Source organism: Ceratotherium simum, chromosome 35 (genome assembly GCF_057802395.1).
Source record: "Ceratotherium simum simum isolate JZ-2026a chromosome 35, ASM5780239v1, whole genome shotgun sequence".
NCBI classification, from domain to species: domain Eukaryota; kingdom Metazoa; phylum Chordata; class Mammalia; order Perissodactyla; family Rhinocerotidae; genus Ceratotherium; species Ceratotherium simum.
This window is the reverse complement of record NC_141934.1, coordinates 7,387,907-7,413,490: the sequence shown is the minus strand read 5'-3', so window position 1 is coordinate 7,413,490 and position 25,584 is coordinate 7,387,907. Positions and strand designations below refer to the sequence as shown.

General features: G+C 43.7%; 1 protein-coding gene across 2 annotated transcripts in view; it reads right to left on the bottom strand.

Annotated features, from left to right (window-relative positions):
* The window catches only part of PISD (phosphatidylserine decarboxylase), a 38,097-nt gene extending 13,911 nt beyond the window's left edge, over window positions 1–24,186 (bottom strand). The window contains exons 1-3 of one of the 2 annotated variants that reach the window (XM_087423938.1): window positions 24,082–24,186; window positions 17,620–17,699; window positions 14,369–14,544 (exon numbers count right to left, since the gene is read on the bottom strand). In XM_087423938.1, coding sequence (XP_087280064.1) covers window positions 14,369–14,544; window positions 17,620–17,699; window positions 24,082–24,146 — 321 coding nt within the window. In that variant the 5' untranslated portion in view covers window positions 24,147–24,186. Of the gene's footprint in view, window positions 1–14,368; window positions 14,545–17,619; window positions 17,700–24,081 lie in introns of those variants that run through there. The other variant, XM_087423940.1, reaches the window with a different exon arrangement.
* Between the last annotated feature and the right edge of the window lie 1,398 nt (window positions 24,187–25,584).

The window sequence follows — 25,584 nt, the reverse complement described above, 5'->3', positions numbered from 1 at the left end:
GCTAGCGGCCCCTTAAGGAAGACCGGTGATGGCTGGTGTCTCACGGCTGGCATGAGGAGCTACGGGCAGGTTATCAGCCTCACAGAAACTTGGGCAGGGAGCCCAGACAAGCACAAAGTGCCCAGGAGATTTCTTCAACCACAAGCTTCTCCTAGCCCTGCTCAATTCTCCCCTTGCATTCGCAAATGTTTTTTAGCAGTCCCACCAGCCCACACAATTTCTCTGATGCCCCCTGGCCCATGCAGAGTCCTCCAGCAGCTCCTCAAGGGCCCTGCCCAGGCACCAAGGAGGGTGGACTGCAGCACAATAAAGGAAACAAAGAGCTCTGAGGTGGAGCAAGCCCAGCAGAAATCCTCCCGAAGGGCCCTGTAGGCATCTGAGTCAGCCACCCTGGACCCCTTCCAGCCCTGGAGCTCAGCCCTCCTTGTTCCACCTCTTCTTCAGGCAGAGTCCTCCACTCTTCCATACACCGGCCACTCCAAGCCACGGGAGGCAGCTGCTGAGCAGCACAGGCACAGAGCTGGCCCTGGGCTGGGGGAGGCAGGGAGAGGCAGAGGCTGGCGTAGGGGGCCTGGGGCTTCCTGCAGGAGTGGCTGCCAGAGTCCCTCGAGGGTACTAGGAAGAAGGGGCCCTGAGGCCCCTAGAAAGAACCCAAGATTCTCTGAGAACAGAGCTGGGCTGTAAGTAAACTGTCCCTGAGCAGGCGGGAGATCTACCTCCCTGCCAACTTGACTATCTGCCCGTTTTAACATCCACAATTGTTTTCTCAACACCTAGGAGGTAAGAATTAAAACAGTACGTCCTGAATCTCTACTCGCTGCCAGCAGGGACCAGGTATTCACACATACATCATTCTCATTTAACATCTTGATGCGGGAGTTAATAGCAGCCTGTTTACAGATGAGATGAAGAAAGCTGTAGTAGTTACACAAAGTTTAAAAACGTGCAGAACATGTTCAATACTGTCCAGGGTCATGGACACCATAGCACGGAGGAGCATGCTGAGGGCAGGCCAATGGGGCTCCAGGTGGGCGATGGGCAGGAATGGACACAGGGCAACATGGAGAAGGGAAAGGCTGATCTATCTTTATTCCTTTTCATGAACTAGAATGTTGCACCACACATTTTTTAAAATTCTAAACAGAGGCTAGAAATAAGGAGGCAGTGCTGTCGCAGGGAGTGAGCATGGAGCAAGCCAGCTGCTCCTGACCAAGGCCTGTCTACAGGGCTGCTCCCCAAACACCTCAGACCGCGCCACAAGCCCCCATGGCCGGGCCAAAATGGATAACAAATCCGGTTTGCTATTATGCACAGATGTGGACTGAAGCATTCAGGGATTAAGTTTCATAATGTCTGCAATGTACTTCCAAATGGCTCAGAGAGAAAGAAAACACATAGACACAGAGATAAAGCAGATACGATAAAACATTAACAACTGTTCAATCAAGGGGTGTGTACGTGGGTAACTCTATTCTCTCAACTTTTTACTCTGTTCAAAAGTGTTCACAAAAAAAGAACTGGAAGACTTTGCTTTAAAGCACAGAGAAACCTCTAAATTCTATTACTGGGGGAAAAAAACCAAGACCACATTCCCCACACAGAGCTTCTCCTGCTCTGAGGTGAGGCAGAACAAACCAGGCCTGCTCTCAGGGTGCCCCAAGCACCCACTGCTGCTACTTCACACGGAGGAACTCAGGACAGAACCACTTGTCTCCTATCCATCCACTCAGCCTGGGTGTGGACAGGAAACACATTCAGCACCCTGCGTGTCCAGCTCTGGGCTGGGTGCTGGTGTTCGAGAGAGAGCCCTTCGTGCCTGACGAGAAAGGCCAGCTGCCAGCCATGGCTCACTCTGCAGCCACAGGCCCTCTTATTTCCGTGGAGTCACCTCTGAGGCTTGCAGAAAGAGGAGGGCCACGTGGACCGCTTCTACCCCAAAGGGCCCAACATTTCCATCAGGCCAGCTTTCCCACCACATGCGCCTCTGTCCTCAGGTCCAGCAGCCAAGGAAGAAAGGACACCGTGGGAATGCTAGAGACTAAGGGGAGTCTGTCACCAGATGTCATCCTGCATGGAACTCAAATCACCTAGATGTTCACAAGAAACCCCAGTGTCACCAAGCTGCAAGGCTGTGCACTCGCCCAGCATACCTGAGAACTGACATCACCTGGTAACTAGGTTTACAGATGCTACACTTTCCACCCCTCTTGTTAAGAAGTACTCATGAAGGTTCTGTTACTCCTTTCTGACTTATGGGGACAAAAGGACAGCACACCTGAAAACCCAACTAGCATACGACTGCAGAACACGCGACAGCACCGGGCACACCTGGCCCTCTACCCTCTGTCTGTGCTGTTCACCAAAAGCCAGCTTTCCACAGAGGCCCCTGTGTCAACAAGCCTCCTCCCTAAGGCCCAACACCAGGCCTGGACAGCCCAAATGAATAGGCACTTTGACCACGAACCCAGAGCTTTTCCAGGACATCATGGGTTCCTGAAAAGAAATCTGTAGAAGCATTTCCTCTCCTCCCAGCCTGCCTGCAGCTCCTGCTCTAAGGACAGGGCATCCTCAGGGTCTGACCAGGGCTGAGAGCCTTGTTTCTGGAGGACCATGGATTCCTTGTTCCCCGCCATTCAGCCTAAATGTTCAATTTACAAATACTCTGAGCCAATATAAACAGAGAATAAACGTGTGAAAAACGTTGACGCAGACTTGCATTTAAAGACAAGCAAATTACAAACCGTGTTAAGGTACCAGAGTCGTGATGTCCACTCCCCGCTCAAAGCATACCCAGAATCGAGTCCCTTCCCCCCACCTCCACCGCTCCAACCCTGATCCAAGCCACCACCTTCTCTTGCTGGGATATTGTCAGAGCCTCCCAACCAGCTCCCCTGACTCCACTACAGTCTATCTCCACAGTAGCCAGATCAGAACCCAGGTCACTCAACCCCCACTCAGAGGATAGGTCTGGCATGATGGGGTCCTCCAGCCGTTCTACCTCTCTGCCCTCTGTGCCTCCAGCCACACGGGTTCTTTGCTCTTCCTCAACAGTGAAAAGCACACTCTGTCCATCTCAAGCCTCAGCCTGGACTGCTCTCCCCTCAGATGCCCCTCAGCTCACCCTCTGCTCCTGCAGTCCCCACTCAAGTGGCACTGAGCAAGGTCTTCTTTCCCTGACCGCCCCAGTCCCAGCCTAGCTCTACCCAGCCCGGGACACCTATGCCCTTTACCTGTTTCAGTTTTCTCCATGGCATCTCAACCACTTGACATGTCCATGTGTCCATCTGCTTCTTATCTGTCTCACCCACTAATAAAGGAAGCACTCTGAGGTCAAGAACTCTGGTTCTATTCACTAGTGGATCTCTAGCATTTCAACAGGGCCTAAAATATAGGAGGAGCTCAAAGATTTGTTGAGTGAATGAGTGAATTCAAGAAGAGAGGAATCATGTTCACTAGGACAATTTTTGTTTTGCTGATATCCAGTGTGGTTCACGTACTCAACAATGCCAACTACAAATGGACACAACAGTTTTAAAAGCCAAACATATACCACAAACCAGACAGGAGTCTAGACCTTTGCAGACAGCAATTCCACAGATAGGCATTCACCTTGAGGAAAAGGCCTGTATGCAAAGATGTGCTCTCTAAACGTATGCACAATGGCAAAAACCACTGGTGCACCAAAATCGACTGTGGTAGAAGAACCACTTAAAGTGCTTTCATGCAGTCTTGCACAATCATTATATACAGCAATATGTATAAGGTAAAAAAGGCAAGATACAAAACAGGTATATCCATTTAAAAACAGACAAAAAGACAGGAAGTGAATGCATGAAAAATAAAGCCCACGATTACTCAATCACAGTCATATGGCAAGAAGGGGTGGGAATCACGACTTTCCTGTTTTCCAACATTCTGTCGTAGTGTTACATCATGTCTGTCATTTAGAAGAGAATAAGATTGATTTCCACAAGGGTGCCAAGACCATTCAATGGGAAAAGGACAGTCTTTTCAACAAATGGTGCTGGGAAAACTGGATATCCACATGGAAAAGAATGAAGTCAGCCCCTTATCTTCTACCATATAAAAAACAACTCAAAATGGATCAAAGACCTAAACATAAGACCCAAAATTATAAAGCTCTTAGAAGAAAAAAGAAGAAAATCTTCACAAATAATTCAGCAATGATTTCTTGGAGATGACACCAAAAACACAAGCAGTAAAAGAAAAAAGAGATAAACTGGACTTCATCAAAATTAAAAACTGTTTTGCACCAAAAGACATTATCAAGAGCATGAAAAGACAATCTATAGAATGGGAGAAAATATTCACAAATACCTATATCTGATAAGGGTCTAGTATCCAGAATATATAAAGAAATCCTACAACTCAGCAATAAAAAACAAACCATCCAATTTAAAATTGGGCAAAGGACCTGACTAGTCATTTCCCCAAAGAAGATATATAAATAGCCAATAAGCATGTGAAAGGATGCTCAACATCATTAGTCATTAGGGAATGCAAATCAAAACCACAATGACATACCACTTCATACCTACCAGGATGACTATTATCAAAAATAAATAAGTGTTGGTAAGGATGTGGAGAAATTGGAACCCTCATGCATTGCTAGTAGGAATGTAAAATGGTACAGCCACTGTGGAAAAGGCTTGGTAGTTCCTCAAAAAGTGAAACATAACATGACCACATGATCCAGCGATTCTAGTCCTAGTTATACACCCAAAAGAACTGAAAGCAAGGGCCGGCCCCGTGGCTTAGCGGTTAAGTGCGTGCGCTCCGCTGCCGGCGGCCCGGGTTCGGATCCCGGGTGCGCACCGAGGCACCACTCCTCCAGCCATGCTGAGGCCGCGTCCCACATACAGCAACTAGAAGGATGTGCAGCTATGACAGACAACTATGTACTGGGGCTTTGGGGGAAAAATAAATAAATAAAATCTTTAAAAAAAAAAAAAAAAAAAAAAAAAAAGAACTGAAAGCAACGACTCAAAACAGATACGCGTACATCAATGTTCACAGCAGCACTATTCACAATAGCTAAAGTGGAAACAACCCAGTATCTATCAACAGATGAATGGATAAACAAAATGTGGTATATCCATACAATGGAATACTATTCAGCCTTAAAAAGGAGTGAAACTCTGATGCATACAACAACATGGATGAATCTTAAAGACATAAGCTAAATGAAATAACCCAGACACAAAAGGACAAATGTTATATGACTCCACTTACATGAAGTACCTAGAATAGGCAAATTCATAGAGACAGAAGTAGAACAGTAGTTACTAGGGACTAGGGGGACAGGAGAAGAGGGAGTATTATTTAACGGGTACCAAGTTTCTGTTTGGGATGATGAAAAGGTTCTAGAAATGAATAGTGGTAACGGCAATGAAACACTGAAAACGTACTTAATGCCAGTGAATTGTACACTTAAAAGTAGTTAAAATGGTAAATTTTACAGTACGTATATGCTATGGACTGAATTGTGTTCCCCACCCAAACTCATATATTGAAGCCCTAACCCTCAATGCGATGGTATCTGCAGATGAGGCCTTTGGGAAATAATTAGGTTTACATGAGGTCACAAAGGTAGAGCCCCCATGATGGGATTAGTGCCCTTATAAGAAAAGACCCCAGTGAGCTTGCTCTCTTTCTCTGCCATGTCAGGACACAGTCTACAAGCCAGGAAGAGGGCTCACATCAGAACCTGACCAAGCTGGCACCCCAATCTCAGACTTCCCAACCTCTAGAATCGTAAAATAAATTTCTGTTGTTTAAACCACCCCAGTCTATGGTATTTTGTTATGGCAGGCTGAGCTAAGACAGTATATTTTACCATGAGTAAAAAAGAGACTGAACAAAGAGAGAGAAGACTCACCAAAATATTTTTGGAGTGGTTTCTGTGAGGAGAGGAAGAGAAGGTGCCATTAGTCAGGACAGACAGTAAAGTGGCCCACGAGCTATGTTCTCTAAGGTAGAGAAGCTCCTTTGTTCAGGACCTTGCCCTATGCATCCCTTCATCTGGCTGTGGATTCGTATCCCTTAACATCCTCTGTGATAAATTAGTAATCTAGTGACTAAAAATCTTTCTCTGAGTCCTGTGAGCTGCTCTAGCAAATTAACTGAACCCAAGAAGGGAGTCATGGGAACTTCTGCTTTATAGCCATTTGGTCAGAAGCACCAGAAGTCTTGTGGGACTGAGCCCTTAACCTGTAACCCAAGGAGGTGGTTGTTGGAAGCTCCAATCTATAGCCGGTCTGTCAGAAGCACAGGTGAGAACCTGGACTTTCGACCAGCATCTGATGTGGAGGGTAGTCTTATGGGACCGAGCCCTTAAGCTGTGGAATCTGAATCCGTCTCCAGGCAGATAGTGTCAGAATTGAGTTGAATTATAGGACACCCAGCTGGTGTCAGAGAATTGCTTGTTCGTGTGGGGAAACACACCCCTTCCTCCCCCCGCCAACCCACATGCTGGAATCAGTCCCAGAACCCTTTAATAATAAAAAAGTCCCCTCCAAGCATCCCTGCTGAAACGAGGCCTCCTTGTTGGTAATGAAACCCTGGTGACTTTACACCAATGAAGATCTAGGTTCTCGAAGGCAGAGAACCAGAGGGGAGGGAGCTATGCAGAGAAGAACTCCATAAATCTATAGAAGGGACCCCTGAGTCTCTTGCTGAGTACTACACACTGTGTTTCTAGGATTAAGTTCCACAAGGCTCGCAAAGAATAATCAGAGAGCTGTACGCCAAACAATTCCAAGAGCTCACACAGGACCAGGAGACGTTTGCATTTCAACCAGCCAGATGGAAAGTCCTCTCTAAATACTGGGGGCATTTAGTAGACACCCCAGAAGGGTCACACCTTAGTAAAGTAGTACAGCTAAACCATCCAGAGTAAAGGCTATTCCAAATTTATCCTAACAAAGCTTCAAAACAAACCTAAAAGGATCAAAGTGATCCATAAATAAGTTAGCTGCCTGCTAGAATAAAATCTAACACTATTCGACGCAAAACAACAAAATTCAGCATTCAAGGAAAGTAAAACTCACCACGTATAGTACTGAATGAAAATCACTAGATATGTGAAGAGGCAAGAAAACAGAACCAGGAAGGGGGGAAAGTCAGTCAATAGAAACAGATCCAGCAATGACAGAAGATAATGAAATTAGGAGAAAAAGACTTTGAGATAGCTATATAAACAAGTACAATATGCTCAAGGATTTATAGGAAAATATGCGCATAATGAGAAATAGAAGACATAAAAGAGAATCACTTGAAACTTCTAAAATGAAAAATAGAATATCTACAATGAAAATTTCTACAAAAAAAGCTACTAGAATAAGTGAATTTAGCAAGATCACAGAAACTCTCTATATTGCTAATGGGAAGACGAAATGGTACAACTACTTTCAAAACAATTTAGCAGGTTTTTTTTTTTTAATTAAAAAAAATTTTTTTTTTTTAGGAAGATTGGCCCTAAGCTAACATCTGTTGCCAATCTTCCTCTTTTTTCCTTTTTTCTCCCCAAAGCCCAGGAGATAGCTGTATGTCATAGTTGTACATCCTTCTAGTTGCTGTATGTGGGACACTGCCTCAGCAGTGCGTAGGTCCATGCCCAGGATCTGAACCGGTGAACCCCCAGCCACCGAAGCAGAGCACTCGAACTTAACTGCTACACCACTGGGCTAGCCCCTAGTAGTTTCTTATAGAGTTAAATATACACCTACCTTCAACCAAGGAGTTGTACTTTTAGCTATTTACACAGGAGAAATGAAAACAAATGTCCACACAAAGACTTATTACACAAATATTCATATAGACTTCATAAATAATAGTCAAAAGCTGCAAACAACCCAAAAGTCCACCAACAGACAAAGGATTAAAAATAATGTGTGGGGGCCAGCCCTGTGACTTAGCGGTTAAGTGCGCGTGCTCCGCTGCCGGCAGCCCGGGTTCGGATCCCGGGCGTGCACGGACGCACCGCTTCTCTGGCCATGCTGAGGCCATGTCCCACATACAGCAACTAGAAGGATGTGCAGCTATGACATACAACTATCTACTGTGGCTTTGGAGGGGAAAAATAAATAAATAAAATCTTTAAAAAAAAAAAAATTTGTGGTATATCCACCCAATGATACTCAGCAATAAAAAGGAATGAACTGCCAATACATGCAATAACATGGATGGATGGATCTCAACTTTATGCTCAGTGAAATAAAGCACGTATACCAGAGTATATTCCATTTATGTAAAATTTCTTACAAGACAAATCTAACCTATAGTGACAGAAAGTAGATCAGTGATTGCCTGGAACCATAGGTGGATACTGACTGCAAAGGGGCTGGCTCATGTTCTCTATCTTGAGTGTGGCAGTGCTTACATAGGTGTGCACATTTATCAAAAACCAATGAACTGTATGCTTAAAAAGGGTGCGTTTTATTGTATGTAAATAATACCTCAGTAAAGTTGACTTAAAAGTTAAATCATCGTAGCAGCATTATTTACAATAGCCAAGACACAGAAGCAACCTAAGTATCCATTGATGGATGAATAGATAAAGTTGTGGGTGTGTGTGTGGGTGTGTGTGTGTGTGTGTGTATGTATATATAAAAAATATATATTGGGCTGGCCCTGTGGCTTAGCGGTTAAGTGTGCACGCTCCGCTACTGGCGGCCCGGATTCGGATCCTGGACGCACACCGACACACCGCTTCTCCGGCCATGCTGAGGCCGCGTCCCACATACAGCAACTAGAAGGATGTGTAGCTATGACATACAACTATCTACTGGGGCTTTGGGGGAAAAATACATAAATAAAATTATTTAAAAAAATAATATATATATATAATGGAATATTATTCAGCCAGAAAAAATGAAGAAATCCTATCATTCGTGACAACACGGATGGACAAGGAAAGCATTATGCTAAATGAAATAAGTCAGACAAAGACAAATATTGTATAATCTCATTTATATGTGGAATCTAAAAAAGAGATTAGATGGCAGAGGATGGCAGAAGGAGGAATTGGAGGAAGGCAGTCAAAAGGTACAAACTTCCAGTTATAAGATAAATAAGTAATAGGGATATAACGTACAATATGATGACTATAGTTAACACTGATGTAAAATATATAGGAAAGTTAAGAGAGTTAATCCTGGGGCCAGCCCCATGGCTTAGCGGTTAAGTGCTCGCGCTCCGCTGCTGGCGGCCTGGGTTCGGATCCGGGCGCGGACCGATGCACCGCTTGTCCGGCCATGCTGAGGTGGAGTCCCACATACAACAACTAGAAGGATGTGCATTATGACATACAACTATCTACTGGGGCTTTGGGGAGAAAAGGGGGGAAAAAGAAAAAAGAGGAGGATTGGCAATAGATGTTAGCTCAGGGCCGGTCTTCCTCGGCAAAAAGAGGAGGATTAGCATGGATGTTAGCTCAGGGCTGATCTTCCTCACAAAAAAAAAAAAGAGAGAGAGTTAATCCTAAGAGTTCTCATCACAAAAAGAATTTATTTTTCTTTTCTTTCTTTTTATTGTAGCTGTATAAGTTGATGGATGTTAGCTAAAACTATTGTGGCAATCATTTCACAACATATGTAAATCAAACTATCATACTGTATGTCTTAAATTTATACAGTGATATACGTCAACTATTTCTCAATGAAACTGGAAAAAAATTAAATTAACTGTGAATAACAAAAAATATGTAGGTATGGAGAGACTTTCTGGAAAGATATACAAGAAATGTTAAAAATGCTTGCTTGGGGCCAGCCCCGTGGCTTAGCGGTTAAGTGCACGTGCTCCGCTTGTGGCGGTCCAGGTTCGGATCCCGGGCGCACACCAACGCACCGCTTCTCCAGCCATGCTGAGGCCACGTCCCACATACAGCAACTATAAGGATGTGCAACTATGACATACAACTATCTACTGGGGCTTTGGGGAAAAAAAAGGAGGAGGATTGGCAATAGATGTTAGCTCAGAGCCGGTCTTCCTCAGCATAAAAAGAGAATGATTAGCATGGATGTTAGCTCAGGGCTGATCTTCCTCACACACACAAAAAAATGCTTGCTTGCTTCTGGAGAGTGGGAATGGGATTAGTAGATGAGGTAGAGAATGAAAGACTTATTTTTATGTAAACCCTTCTTAACTATTTGAATTTTTATATGATCATTTCATTTAAAATTTTAAAAACTATCTCATTAAAAATAAAAATTAAATTAACAATATATATTCCTAAACACAGCCCAAAGCCTGGAAGGGCTAATTAATGTTCACCAAAATGTTAACTGTCATTTCCTGTGGGTTGTGAGATTACGGGTCATCATTGTTCTCATCTTCATATTTTGCAATGTTTTCTGATTTTTTTTAAATGAACACTTATCTTTATAATTAGATAAAAGGCAAAGCTATTTCCACATTGGGGAAAGTGATGCCATATATACATATAGAGAGAAAGGGGGGAGCTGCTGGAACCTGGATGCTTCTGAAAGCAGCCAGGGACTTCAGAACACTCTCCTTAACAGGTTACTTTGTTGCTAGTTACAGAATTCCTTTAATCCCACAGCAGTAAACACAAAGGTTTCATTTCTACTCAGCCAACTGCATGAGCTTTTTTTTCCCTACCACAAAAAGAACATGAATCTTAGAGCAAGCAAAGATCTTAGAAACATTTTCTTGAATGTGTAAAAACAGAATCCAGAAAGGTTAAAGAACTTGCCCAAAGTCTCATAGCTGATGGCACCCAGAGCTCAAGTCTCCTTACACACTGCCCAACATTCCATCCTCCCTGCCCCTCTGTGAGAGCTGTGCCCTCTCCCCTACCCCAGAGTACAGCTTGCAGTGCGTAGGTGGCATAGATTTTGGAGTTATGGTTTCTTCTATACTGTTACCAAAAGAAAGAAATTCTAGATAAATAAAGGAAAGATATGGGTATAAATTCTTGAAGAGCACTATGCTAGAGGAGGGGGGCCTAAAATGAATGCTCATCTACATTATCAGACAACTTTTCAAGTCAGTACACTCAAATTCACCTCACATTCTAAACAGTCAGAGCCCTCAGAGAATGAAGGTACCACAAGTACAGCAAGCCCTGGTGGAGAGGTAACTCACCTCCATCTCTCACAATCTTGCCTAACTTCTGTACTAAGAGCACCTTTTACTAGCAACATGGTATTGTTCAAAGAATATGGGATTTGGCATCAAAAGATCTCTGTTCCGCAGGCCGGCCCTGTGGCCTAGTCGTTAAATTTGGCACGCTCTGCTTTGGCGGCCCGGGTTCACGGGTTTGGATTCTGGGCGCGGACATACACCACTTGTCAGCCATGCTGTGGTGGTGATCCACATATAAAATAGAGGAAGATTGGCACAGATGTTAGCTGAGGGCGAATCTTTCTCAGCAAAAAAAAAAACAAGATCTCTGTTCCGGAACGAACTCTGCTACCAACTAGTCCTTCCATTTGTACAATGGCTCTAACATCTGCCCTGCCCACCTCAGTGAGCTGCTGTAACTAAAAGGGCTCAGAAAAACTGTGAGGTGCTGTTCAACATAACGTATTACAACCATGCTCTTAAAGAGTTTTGATACAGAGGGGGATAACTAGATGCTTCTCTGGCACAAGAGAAATGTACAAGATGGGAAAGGGGAACAAAGGCGTCCTGCTGGCACACCGACCAATAGGAGCTAACAGGAATGCTTCACAGGTGGGGAAGGCTACACTGCCCCTCAACCCATGTCTATCTCTGGAAACTCAGAAAATGCTATTTGCTAAAACAAAATCATCCAATCACCTCAACTGGGCCACTGACCCCAGGGGCTCATCTCAGCAGTAACTACCAGGCTGTCTTTTCTCTCAGCTCTGGAAAAGCCAGACTTGACCTAAGGGATATGAAGGGATTATAATCCAGCAAAATCACCACCAGAAATTTTCATTTGCTACTTAAAAATGGAGCCCTGAAAGGAAACTTACAGCTTATCTGCCCATGGTTCCTAAATCTGGCTTGTCATCGGAATCACCTAGGGGCTTTTTTAAAACAAAGATCTTGAGCCTTGCCCAAACTTTCTAAATCTCCAGAGGTGAGATAAAAGAGTCCATAATTTTTTTTTTTTTTTTTTTGTGAGGAGATCAGCCCCGTGCTAACATCCGCCAATCCTCCTCTTTTTTTGCCGAGGAAGACGGCCCTGGGCTAACATCTGTGCCCATCTTCCTCCACTTTATATGGGACTCCGCCACAGCATGGCTTGCCAAGCAGTGCGTCGGTGCGCGCCCGGGATCCGAACCAGCGAACCCCGGGCCGCCGCAGCGGAGCGCGCGCACTTAACCGCTTGCGCCACCGGGCCGGACCCAGAGTCCATAATTTTTAAAGCACCCCAATAACTCTGATGATCAGTCAGACCAGGGTACTCTCTCATTTTTCATATGAGATGACAGTGACTAGGTGGGGCCAGGCACGGGACTAGGATCCAGCCCCCCACTGCCAGTTCAGAACTCTCCCTCTCACTGCCTGCTGCCTCTCCTGAAATCTTACAGTGTCCACTCTGAGTCCAGACCATTTCCTCTTCATAGAAAGAAACGTTGGAGCCCTACTTAGAAATTCAGGAGCCGTCCTGTGGCCATTTTACTCAACCAAAAGAACAGTATCTGACTTAAGCCCAGTTCTTTACCAACAGGGGCTTCAGACCTCAGGCTGCACTAGGCTGTCACTGTCCAGGCCCTAGAGCTTATGAGCTAATCAACCCCGTCCTCTTTATAAACAATCATCTTTTGGGCACTGACTTAATTTATGACAGTAATCCCAATTACACAAATGGTGGATGCTAAAAAAAACTACTGACATTGGTCTTTTATGATTTTGGAAGTAGCAAATTTCTTCCCAATGTAGATTCTCTTGGGATACCTTTGAAATGAGTGGGAATTTCCTGAAAGAGTGCGAGCTGGTCACAAGGTGAGTCAGCCTGACAAATGCCTGGGGTCAGAGAGAAGCTAGCTTGGGTCTAACACTTGGGTCACATGATCCCAGTCTTACAAGTACTTGACTAGTCTAAAGGAGGATATGTTTACAAAGGAAATCTCCAATGTCAAGGGAAATAAACGAGTACAACATACCTTGAAAGTGTGACTCACATACCATGCAATTACCCTTCACCAAAAGGATTTTGTGATACACTACCAGGTTATTATAAAGTCCAAGGCATAAGAACAGGCCAAAGAACAGACACATGGGCATGCAGACAGATACCTCTTAGGGTAACAGTCACATCTGGATCTGTATGGCCAGTTGACTAAGTCACAGTTTTACAGGACTGCTAGAAATCAAGTGAAATCTTTACACTGGATTCTATGGGAGGAAGAAGGTCAAAATCAAAACTCAAAATAGGATTTTGGGACGAAGCCTATAATGTAGCATGTAATGCCAATGCCAAGAAAGATTCCTATATAAACAATGTTAAAGTGGGAAGGAATCACAGAGGCGTGTTCCAACTCAACCCACTGTTATATAGTTGAAGACAAAAAGGAACAGACAAAGTGACATGTCCAAGTTCACACGGCTACTGAAGAGCAGGGTTGGGACTCGCCTTCAGGACCCTGACACCCTGGCCACTGGATTCAGCTGAGCTGGATTACCAATATAGAGCGGCTCCTGAGGAAATCCAAATGCACCATTCCAAATACCTTAACATATCTACTTTCACTCCCTCTTTTGCTCTGGCTATCGGGGTATACTGATATTTCAGATTTTTCACTTGTTAAATGATGGCTGAAAAGAAGGCAGTTTTCAAATTTACCCTTTTATATTTAATTTCAACATTTACTGAACGTCTACTCTGAGTTAGGCATCGTCCTGGGCCACAGGAAGCACCGATGAATAAGACAGTTCATTATGCATCACCTGTGGTTCAACAACATCGAAGTCTGCCCCTATCATGTGGCCCTATCATGGGGAGAGCATTTTGAGCAACAACGATAAAGGAATTTGATTGTTTCAGTTTGGTTCCTGGTGAGAACTAATCCACATCACAAAATTCGAACCATTTCAGCTCATCCTCACACTGAGAAGGCATGAACAGCCAGGAAGCCAGCCCCAATAAAAGGCATGAATGCTGAAGATTTTAATAGCAGGAAATTTCTATTCAGAGCCCTTGGGGAGACCAAGGGTAGGTTTGGAGACAGAAGGGAAGCTCGACGTGACGCCAAAGGTAGAACTTCTGTATCTGGCCAAAAACCCACAGGAGATATGAGCTCCAAAAAAAAAACACACTTCACTTTCTCAAACATTTCAACTTTGGGTAATTTAAAAAGTAACAGACATTTGCGCTGGATGAGAACTCAAGGTGGTTCCCCCTTATTCCTACCTCCCAGTGACCAGCAAGTTTGGGTGGAATCTCCAATCCCAGCTTCTCCAGCTCTCGCTCCCTGTACTTCTCATACTGTCGGTAACCTGCATACCCACTGCCTGTCACAAACAGAACAGGCAGGGGGCGCAGCAGGAACAAGGTTCGAGCAGGGGCAGTGTGGACTTTTCTGGCATCTGTAACAAAAAACAGAAAAATTTTCAGCCTGGGAAAAGGGACAGAGATGAGTCATGCAAACACAGCATCAACAGGAGGGCTGGGAAAAGTCAATGCATCTTAGAAGCCCTCAGTAAAGGTGACTGGACCCTGAAGGGATCTGACAGGCAGGTGCAACCCTGAGTCACTACTAAGACCCTCTGTCACCAAATTTTATCAATAAGTAAGGGACAAGCATCTTTCCTGTGAAACTACAATGCACCTCAATTGCCACCAAAGTCACAGAATTTAAGATGAAAACACTGAATCACAGAGAGGTCAAGAAACTAATCAAGGTTGCCCAGCTGGCCACGAATCGGTACACGACTGGGAGCCAGGTACCATTTCTCACCCAAGGCTCTCTGATTTTTACAATCCAGGCCCAATTCTGATTGGACACTAGTATTCTCAAATGCAAAATCTCATAAGCTCTTACAATTCAACAATAAAAAAGACAACCCAATTTAAAAATGTACAAAGGATTAGCATAGACACGTCTCCAAAGAAGATACGTGAATGGCCAACAGGCACATGAAAAGATGCTTAACATCTGTTATGGGTTGAATTGTGCCCCCTGCCCCCAAATTCATATGCCAAAGTCTTAACCCCCAGTACCTCAGAATGTGACCTTACTTGGATATAGGGTCATCATTGGTGGGCCCTAATCCAATATGACTGGTGTCCTTACAAAAAGGGAAAATTTGGAGGCAGACATACATACAGCGAGAACGCTATATGAAAATGAAGGCAGAGATTGGGGTGCTGCTTCTATAACTCAAAGAACTCAAAGACTGCCAGCAAACCATGAGAAGCTAAACAAGAAGCATGGAACAGATTCTGCCTCACACCCCTCAGAAGGAAGCAACCCTGTGACACTGTGATCTCGAACCTCTAGTCTCCAGAACTGGGAGAGAATAAATTTCTACTGTTTAAGCCACTCGGTGGTACTTTGTTATAGCGGCCCAGCAAACCAACACAGCATCATTAGTATCAGGGAAATGCAAATCAAAACCACAATGAGATACCTCTTCATACCCACTAAGATAGTTACAATCAAAAAGACAAACAACTGTTGGCAAGGATGTGGAGAAATTGGAACCCTCATATACTCCTCGTGGGATTGTAAAATGGGGCAGCCACTTTGAAAAAGACTGTCAAGTTTCTCAAAATGTTAAACGTAAAATTACCATATGACCCAGCAATTCTGCTCTTAGGTATATACCTAAGAGAAGTGAAACACACATCTACACAAAATCTTGTACAAGAACGTTCAATAGCAGCACAACAGCCAAAAAGTGGAAACAACCTAAATGTCCATCAAGTTGAATGGATAAACAAAATGTGGCATATCTGCACAATGGAATATTATTTGATACTAAACAGAATGAAATAATAACACATGCTACAACATGAACCTTGAAAACATTATGTAAAAGAAGCCAGCCACAAAAGACTGCATATTGTATGGTTCCATTTATATAAAGTGTCCAGTATAGGAAACATAACTATAGAGACACAAAGTAGATTAGTGGTTGCCAGTGGCTGGGGATAGGGAGAAATGGGCAGTGACAGTTTAATGGGTCATGTGCTGTTATTGGGGGGAGGCGCAAGGAGAGGAAAAAACGTTCTAAAATTAGATAGTGGTGACGGTTGCACAACTCTGTGAATATACTAAAAAGCACTGAATTGCATACTTAAAAGGGTGAAATTATGGTATGCGAATTTTATCTCAATAAAGCTGTTATTAAAACAAAATCTCAAGAGCTGAATTCTCAGTAGCCTGTGCAAAACCCAAGAGCGTAACCTGCGTAATGCCTCTGACTTCGATGGAAGGAAATCATCCTGCTCCCGATGTCACTGTCCCTCCTCCATGTTTGGGTTGTTGCTGTTTCTTTTTTTTTAATGAGCAAGTGTGGATGTCATTAATCTCCTCCATCTTCTAATTATTCCTAGTGAACCCTTACCACTTCACAACTAAATATTCAACTTCTGACCATGAAAAACTTGTCAAAAAGCAAAAAACATTTTTTTTCTCTTTCTGAAATACTTGATGACGAGAGAATTGGTGTGCCCTCCCTGCTCTGAGTCAGCATCCTAGACTGACTAGTCACCCTCTACTGAATGCTGTCTGGTACACTGGTCCTTTCCTCAATTATAGGCCTCTTCCTCTTGCCTTCTCAAAGGCTTACTTTACCACTCCAAGAGGAAGTAGTAAGTAGAGAGAATCTTCCACTCTTGACCACCTCTCTGCTAGGTTTGTCACTTTATTAAAAGCACAGCTTTTCTGCAGATCCAAGATTATGACTCAATTTCTGAGGCTCCTCCTCCATCCCTCATGTTATTCCTACGTGTTCCAGCATGCAAGTCCTAATTAAATAAGTAACACCCAGATGTGCTCCTATTAACTACCATAATAAGCTTTTTGTTTTTGTTCTCATTAACCATCTCATTTTATTCCCAAGGTACTCTCACTGGGCGTTAAAAATAGCTTTCAATATGCTAGAATAAAAACGATATTTAGATAATAAAGATAATACACATTTTTGTATGGGTTCAAATAGCTGCTTACAAGATCAAAAAAGTTCACAATCCACAGTTGATGAGGGTATGGGGAACTGATGTACTCACGAGCACTTGCTGCTCCTGTGAGTGTAAACTGGGACAGTTCTCTTTGAAGAACAATTTGCTCTAAATACCGAATTGTAAAATACATAAACCTCTTGATCCAGCAATTCTACCTCTACAAATTTATCCTGAAGATGTGCAAAAATATGTTACTTCAGAATTGTCTGTGGTAGAAAATGACTAGAAATAACTTAAATGTCCAACACCAAATGGTACCGGCATACAATGGAATACTAAGCAGCCAGTAAAAATGATGAGTTAATAGTTAACGCTTCACTGTAACTATGTACCAGGCAGTCTAAGTACTTCACAGGTACAATTTCATTTAATTCTAACAACAACCCTATGACATAGGTGCTTTGTTTACCCCAATTTACTGATAAGCAAACTGAAACACAGAGAGGCCAGCACCACCTCTAATTGCTACTTACTTGTGCTAAAGGCTCTGAGAGGCGGCTTCCTCAAGGATTGTAGGAAATGGCTCAGGGCAGTATTTTCACAGTGAAGAAAGCTATAACAAAGCAAAAATGAACCATTAAACATTTTTCTTAAAAAAAAAAACTTAGTGGATCAATTGGCAAAATTTGAATACAGTCTATACATTCAGTAAAAGTACTGTATCAATATTAATTTCCTGGTTTTGACCACTGTACTGTGGTTATGTAAGAAAATGTCCTTGTAGGAAAAGGCCTAAAATATTTAAAGGCAAAGCGGCATCAAGTCTGTAACTTGCTCTCAAGTGTTTCAGAAAAAAAATATACATATACACACACACATACACATAGAGAGAGAAAGGTGGGGAGAGGGAGGGAGAGAGAATGATAAAGCAAATATAGTCAATATTTGGGGAATCTGGGTAAAAGGTATTTGAGAATTCTATGTACTATTTTTATAACTTTTCTGTAAGTCTGAAACTATTTCACAATAAAAAGTTACTTTTTTCTTAATTAAGCCTAAAATGATAATAAGCAGTAAAGCCAGTACTCTTACACAAAGCCAGATATATCTGCACCACAAAAGAAGAGCTGTATAAAGCCTTGTAAACATCTAAATCCTACTCATTAAAAGCTCTAATAGGGCAGGTGGCCGAAATTTTAAATTTTAAACGTTTGTCTTGGGAAAAAATGACACAAACAAACCATGTTGAATTATTCTAATCTACTTCAAGTCTGGAAGGCTCAATTGGTTTAGAATTTTTGAATTATCTTTTGTGGCTACCTTGCCACAAAAGATAATTTAACAGAGTGAATAGGTTTCAAGCGTTCTGAGAAAAAATTACCAATCATTTTCATAGCTTTTAAGCTCTGAGAAAAATACCATTTCTGATTCAGTTTGTTTCTCTGTTTCATCTTCACTCAGGGAAACTGGACATATCCCCAGTGGCATAAGCGATGACAATGCCAGCAAGTAAGGCATCAATGAATTTTTAGTTAACAGCTAAATCCCCCCTTAATCAAGGAGCAAACATCCCACCTTCAATTCAGATAGCACTTCAGCTTTCACAAATATTGACCTGAAATCTAAAGTAAAGAAACTCTATCCTTGTCAGTAAGAGTTTCTTTTCTACTTGGAGCCCTTTATGATAGAATAATTTACTCTATTATAAATGTTTAGGGCCGGCCCCGTGGCTTAGCGGTTAAGTGTGCGCGCTCCGCTACTGGCGGCCCGGGTTCAGATCCCAGGCGCGCACCGATGCACCGCTTGTCCAGCCATGCTGAGGCCGCGTCCCACATACAGCAACTAGAAGGATGTGCAGCTATGACATACAACTATCTACTGGGGCTTTGGGGGAAAAATAAATAAATAAAATTATAAATAAATAAATGTTTAAATTACTATTCTTGTGGAAATAGAACTGCATTTATGACTTTCATAGAATAATATTTACTTTCATGGATATATAGTAGTTATGTCTTATATAGCTATCCTGTAAACATTATCAGATTTAGGGACCTTCATTTTTTCACATGAAATTTCCTTGACTCCCACTCAACCAGGCTTTTGTTCCTATCATGTCACCTCTTGTCAAGGTCACCAACAACCTCCATGTTGCCAACACCAAAGCACATTTCTTGGGCCTCATGTTATTTGGCCTGTCAGCAGCATTTGCCACAGTTGATCCCTTTCTTCTTTTTTTTTTATTGAGGTGTAATTGACATATAACATTATATTAGTTTTAGGTGTACAACATGATTCGATATTTGTATAAACTGCAAAATGATCACCACAATAAGTCTAGTTAACACCCATCACCATACATAGTCACAAAATTTTTTTTTCTTGTGATGGGATCTTCTCTCCTAGCAACTTGCAAATATGCAACACAGTATTATTAACTATAGCCACCATGCTGTACATTACATCCCCAGGACTTATTTATTTTATAACTAGAAGTTTGAACCTTCTGACCCCTTTACACTTTCTCCTTGAAATATATTCCTCACTTGGCTTCTGTGACCCTGATTTTCCTCCTACCTCTCTGGTCTCTCCCTAATTTCAAACCCTTGCCATGCCCAGGGTTCAGACCTCTTCTCTGTCTACACTCTCTCCCTAGAGATGCTCATCCAGTCCCATGGCTTTAAATAGCCAGATACTGATGATTTCCTCACTGCTCATTCAGAGACCTCTAGATCCATATTTCCAACTGGCTACCCAACATCCCCACTGTGAGACATCTTAAACTGAGTTTGTCCAAAACAGAATTCCTGACCCTCCCTAACTCCCCTTCAACCTGCTCCTCCCCTAGAGATGACCATCTGTGGCAGAGACTAGCCAGATGTTTACCAAATCTGCCTCTTCTTCTTCCTGGGTACCCAACAGAGTACATTTCCCAGCCTCCCTTGAAGTAGGGTGTGGCCAGAGAACTGAGTTCTAACCAATGTGAGGACCATTCAGGCTTCCCAGGTATCCACCTCCAGGCGTGCCCCTTTCAGCCTGCTTCACGCAAACATGCAGACCTTGAGAAGCCATGTGTTAAAGATGGCAGAAGACTGGGTCCCCGAATCACTGCTGCCCCGCAGATCAGGAGCACCCATTAGGACTTTACAAGATCAAGACGTTAACTTTTACTGTGTTAGGTCATTGAGATGCTGGGGTTTACCTATTACCATAGTAGCATTACTACAATTAATACACCCTCTCATAAAAAGGCACCACCATTTACCCAGCTATACAAGTCAAAACCCTAGGACTCATTCTTAAGTCCTTTGTTTCTCACCATCCACATTCAACCTGCTGGCAAGGCATGAAGACTAAATATATCCTAATCTGCCTAGTTCTCATCACAGCCACTACTCTTACCCTAGCCCAATCCACGTGCTCTCTGACCAGAGGACTGCAATAGCCTGTTCTCCCTGCTTCCACTCTTGGCCCTCTTGCATCCTATTTGCCACATAACAGCCAACTGATCTTTTCAAAACAGAAAGACAGACCAGACTCTAAGTAATTGGCCCTGCTGCTTTCAGATCTCCTGCTGCTTTCTCTCTCCTCCTCACTCATGCCTCCTGCCACTCCTTGTACACACCACACCTTTGCCCCCTTCTACACCTGTGCATGTGCTGTCTGCACTCCTGGGCACACCCCTCTATGTAGCTCACTTTCTCACCATTTGGTTGTCTGCTCAAACGATTCCTTCTCAGTTTGGTTTTTCCTGTCCACCATATGTCCAAGAGTTGCCCCTCTCAAGCACTTGCTAACCCCTTAATTACCTTCCTTTATTTTTCTTCATAGCACATCTCACTATCTGAAATGAATAGACTCTATATATACTCACTTATTTGTTTACTGTCTGTATGTCTCCATGAACATGGGTTTGTCTGTCTTCTCACTGGACTTCAATCTCAACAGTGAGATTTAGCCCCAGGGAGATGAACGGATAGGTTCAACTAGACGTCTCTCCCACATGGTGAAGACACATGGGCATTCTGCAAGAAGGTGATTAAAGCCCATGATTAGGGGCCAGCCCCATGGCTTAGCGGTTAAGTGCACGCACTCCGCTACTGGTGGCCCAGGTTCGGATCCGGGCACGCACCGACACACCGCTTGTCCAGCCATGCTGAGGCTGCGTCCCACATACAGTAACTAGCAGGATGTGCAACTACGACATACAACTATCTACTGGGGCTTTAGGGAGAAAAAGGGAAAAAAAGGAGGAGGATTGGCAATAGATGTTAGCTCAGGGCTGGTCTTCCTCAGGAAAAATAAGAGGATTGGCACGGATGTTAGCTCAGGGCTGATCTTCCTCACAAAAAAATAAATAAATAAATAAATAAAATAAAATAAAACCCATGATTAAAACTCAAGTCTGACTGTGTGGCTCAAATCCCAGTTCTGCCACTTATTAGCTGTGGGACCTTAGGAAATTTCTTAACTAATGCTAAGCCTCAGTTTCTCCACCTATAAAACAGGACCTACCTCATTAGGACTGAAACAATCATGTAAAACCCTGAGCCCAGGGCTTAGCACCTAGTTACATATTACTATTATTAAAAGTAATAGAGTTGCTATTCAGCTGGCACATACTGGGATGGCCACATCAACTATCTATGACTAGTGTCCACTCTGATTGGTCTGTGCCCATATTGTCGTGGTTATAAAATATTTTTAACAACCTCCCTGGTGGTAACATTTTAACTATAATCCTTATATCTCTCCTGCTTTCTAAACCTGTGAAAGTTTTCCCTCTTGAAAGCCTTATTCCACATTCTGTCTTGTATTAGAATATTTAGTAGAGTGTTTCCTTTCTTCTGCTAAACTGTAAAGTTCCTTAACCAAAAGGCCTATTTCAAATACATCTTTTAGTTCCTCTCTTTTCCTCCATTTCCCCCACGGTCCCTGGCACTGTGGTTTCCAGTGGTAGGGATGTCATAAATATTTCTGAAAGTCTTCCACAAGCAATCACTTTCTAGACACTATGTCCATACTTGCCTACACCTATGAATCACCTGAAGCACTTGTAAAAACATAGTTGCCAGAGCCCCAACCTACATCTACTAAACCTGAATTTGGCAGCAGGGCAGGGGTACATCAGCAAATCTCTATTCCTAACAAATATCCCAGCCCATTCTTTTATTAAACAAGTTTGGGAAACACGGCCCTAAATTATCACCCAAGATGTTGCTTTCTCTTTGATCTACCACCTGCCACACATCATCCAGTTACTGAAAAACTTCCCTGCAATATAAGGCTTTCATCTGTCTCACAGACACTACTTTACTTAAAACTCAGGAGAATGTTATCTTTTTGGGTTTTTCGTGTGTTGATATCGTTTCTATCTTGATATGTAATACCTTTGAAAATTACAAGTTCTTCTTATTGTACCCAGATCCTCATCCCTCCCTCCCACTGCACCTAAATCCAGTCTTATCTACCTACACTAGTACTATAAAGTATGACTTTTTTTTCCTTTTCCCTTCTTAATGATGGTGAGTCAGGAATATCCTCCTCACCACCATTTTAAAAAAGTACTTTAGAAGTGTCATTTTTTAGTCTCTCCATCTCATGACACAGTTCAGATGAATTCTATGGTGGACTCATAAGCAGCACACCTGGTAATAACATTGAAACCACAGAGACCAGGGCCGGCTCTGTGGCTTAGCGGTTAAGTGCGCGCGCTCTGATGCTGGCGGACCGGGTTCGGATCCCGGGCGCGCCCCGAGGCACCACTTCTCCGTACAACGCGAGGCCGAGTCCCACGTACAGCAACTAGAAGGATGTGAACCTATGACATACAACTATCTACTGTGGCTTTGGGGGGAAAAAAATGAATAAATAAAATCTTTAAAAAAAAAAAAAAAGAAACCACAGAGACCCACAGAACTGTCCAAATCCTAACAGTTACCAGCACATTGCAGAGCCCCCTCCTGAGAGAGCTACACTATTTCTGAACAGTTAATGACGGGAGAGTGAAGCTTTCACGGGAAGGCCAGTGACAGTCTCTGCTCTCTCTCAGTGCAAATCCAGTGTCCTTTTACTTCCCAAAATTACAATGACAAAGTCACCTCCAATTACAGCGCCAAGCTTTGGTCAACGCTGACAAAATGAACCCTGCCGGAAACACAAAAGTATTTGAGTCTCTCAAACTTTAACTTTGAAATGACACGGAGCAGCAGACCTTGAGTCATAGCTACCAACATATTAATCCATTTTCCGAGAGTCCAAATGCTCCCAAGCTATTTCGAACTAATAAATGCCCTCATGGTGGGCAGCCTGAGGGAAAGGGCCTTGCGTGAGAGAGAGAGGTACCCGGGCGTGGTCCCGGCTCTGCTGCTAACTAGCTGGGTGACACTGAGCAAGTCCTTCCCTCTCTTAGGGCGTCAATTTCGTCAACTCCAAAAACAGCTGGATTTAGATGTCCCTCAGGTCTCTTCCAGCTCTAAGAACCTACGAGTTGGGAGTCACCAAGGTAACCAAGAACCCAATTCTATAATAGAGTATTTTGAAATTACCGAATCCAACTTCCTCCCTTCAAAAGCCAAAAATCCGAAGTGAAAGCTGCCGGACTCCCAGTCCAGTGCTCTTCCACCATCAAGCCGCCCCTTCCAGGAACACGAATCCCTGAGAAAGAGGAGTCCAGTCCTGCCTCGACTCTAGCGGCAGGCACGCAGCCTATTCCATCTGGGTGTTTTGGGGTTTTGTCCCTTGTGCACTTCCACCTGGCTGGAAAGGGTAAAACTGGAGCGCATAGGCCAGACCCCAACTAAACCCGGACCGCTCTACGTGGCGGCCGTCGCACCTGCTCCTTAGCTCGAGGTGAAGGTGGGTGGCTCCGTCTCCACCTGAGCTCTCTTCAGGGCGAGCCCGCGATAGAAAAACTATTCCTCTCTTCCGACCCTGGTTTGGCCCAGGCTGCCCTCCGCACCCCGCCCCGAGGCCGCCTCCCCAAGCAGCTGTACCTGCTCCGACACGGCGCGATCCCGAACAGCAATCTCAGACACCGACACCCCACGGACGGCGCCATCTTGTCTCCTCCTTCTCGGCGGGCCACGCCCCTTTAACACGCGGGGCGCACGCGTGTGACGTCACGATCCTCGCGCTCTCGGGGCCAATGAGGAACGCGAGGGGGCTGTGGGCGGAGCCGACTAAGCTACTCCCTCGGGCGGCTCTCGGCCGCATCAACCTGGGGCGTGGAGCGCCTCCAGAGTCAGGTTGGGAAGGTGAGGGTGGTGGCGACGCCTGCTCTGCTAAACCTGAGCCTGGGCGCAGCGTTGCCAGTCCGCCTTCTTCCCTCTGGCGTGCGCTTCCGCATGCGCATGGAAAATCTGAATCACCCAGGGTCCGAGAATGTATGACCTGAGCTAATTCGTTCATATATCAGATGTGGAAACTAAGAACATCCACGATTCAGCTACTATTTATTAAGCGCTTCCTAAGTGCCAGGCTCTGTTCTGAGCACTTTGCATGCATGGTGTCTCATTCTTACCTTCCCAAGCTGAAGGAATACAGCTCCACTTTTTCCTCCCCTAGGCTGCTAATCACCGTTGCCTTCACCAGACGTTTGACGCTGGAGGAGGAATATGTTGCCTGGTGCCTGCAATTATTTCTGTGTGTTCTTTAGAACACACAGCATTATTCATAAAAGTCAAAAGGTGGAAACAACACAAATGTCCATCAACTGACGAATGGATAAACAAAGTGTGGTATATCCAGATAATGGAATATTATTCAGCTATAAAAAATGAAGTACCAATACATATTACAACATTGATGAACCTTGAAACATTAGGCTAAGCGAAAGAAGCCAGTCCAAAGACCACATTTTGTATTATTTCATTTATTTGAAATACCCAGAACAGAGAAATCTACAGACAGAAAGCAGATTAGTGGTTGCCTAGGGATGGGGAAGAGGGAATGAGAGGATAGAGGGATAAATAAAAGGTACAGGATTTTTTGGGAGGTGATGAAAATGTTCTAAAATCGACTGTGGTGGTGAATTCACATATCTGTAAATATACTAATAACAACCATGGAATTGTCAACTTAAAATGAATGAATTATATGGTATGTGAACTATATCTCAGTACAGCTGTTTTTTTTGTTTGTTTTTTTGTGAGGAGATCAACCCTGTGCTAACATCTGCCAATCCTCCTCTTTTTTTGCTGAGGAAGACTGGCCCTGGGCTAACATCCGTGCCCATCTTCCTCCACTTTATATGGGACGCCGGCACAGCATGATTTGCCAAGCATTGTGTCGGTGCGCGCCCAGGATCCGAACCGGCGAACCCTGGGCTGCTGCAGCGGAGCGTGCGCACACCCAATCGCTTGCGCCACCTGGCCGGCCCCTCAATATAGCTGTTTAAAATTTTTCATTTCTGTTTGTTGCTGGAATACAGAAATACACTTGATATTTGTATTTGATCTTGTATCTAATAAGATGTTTGGTGTGGGTGTTTATGGTAG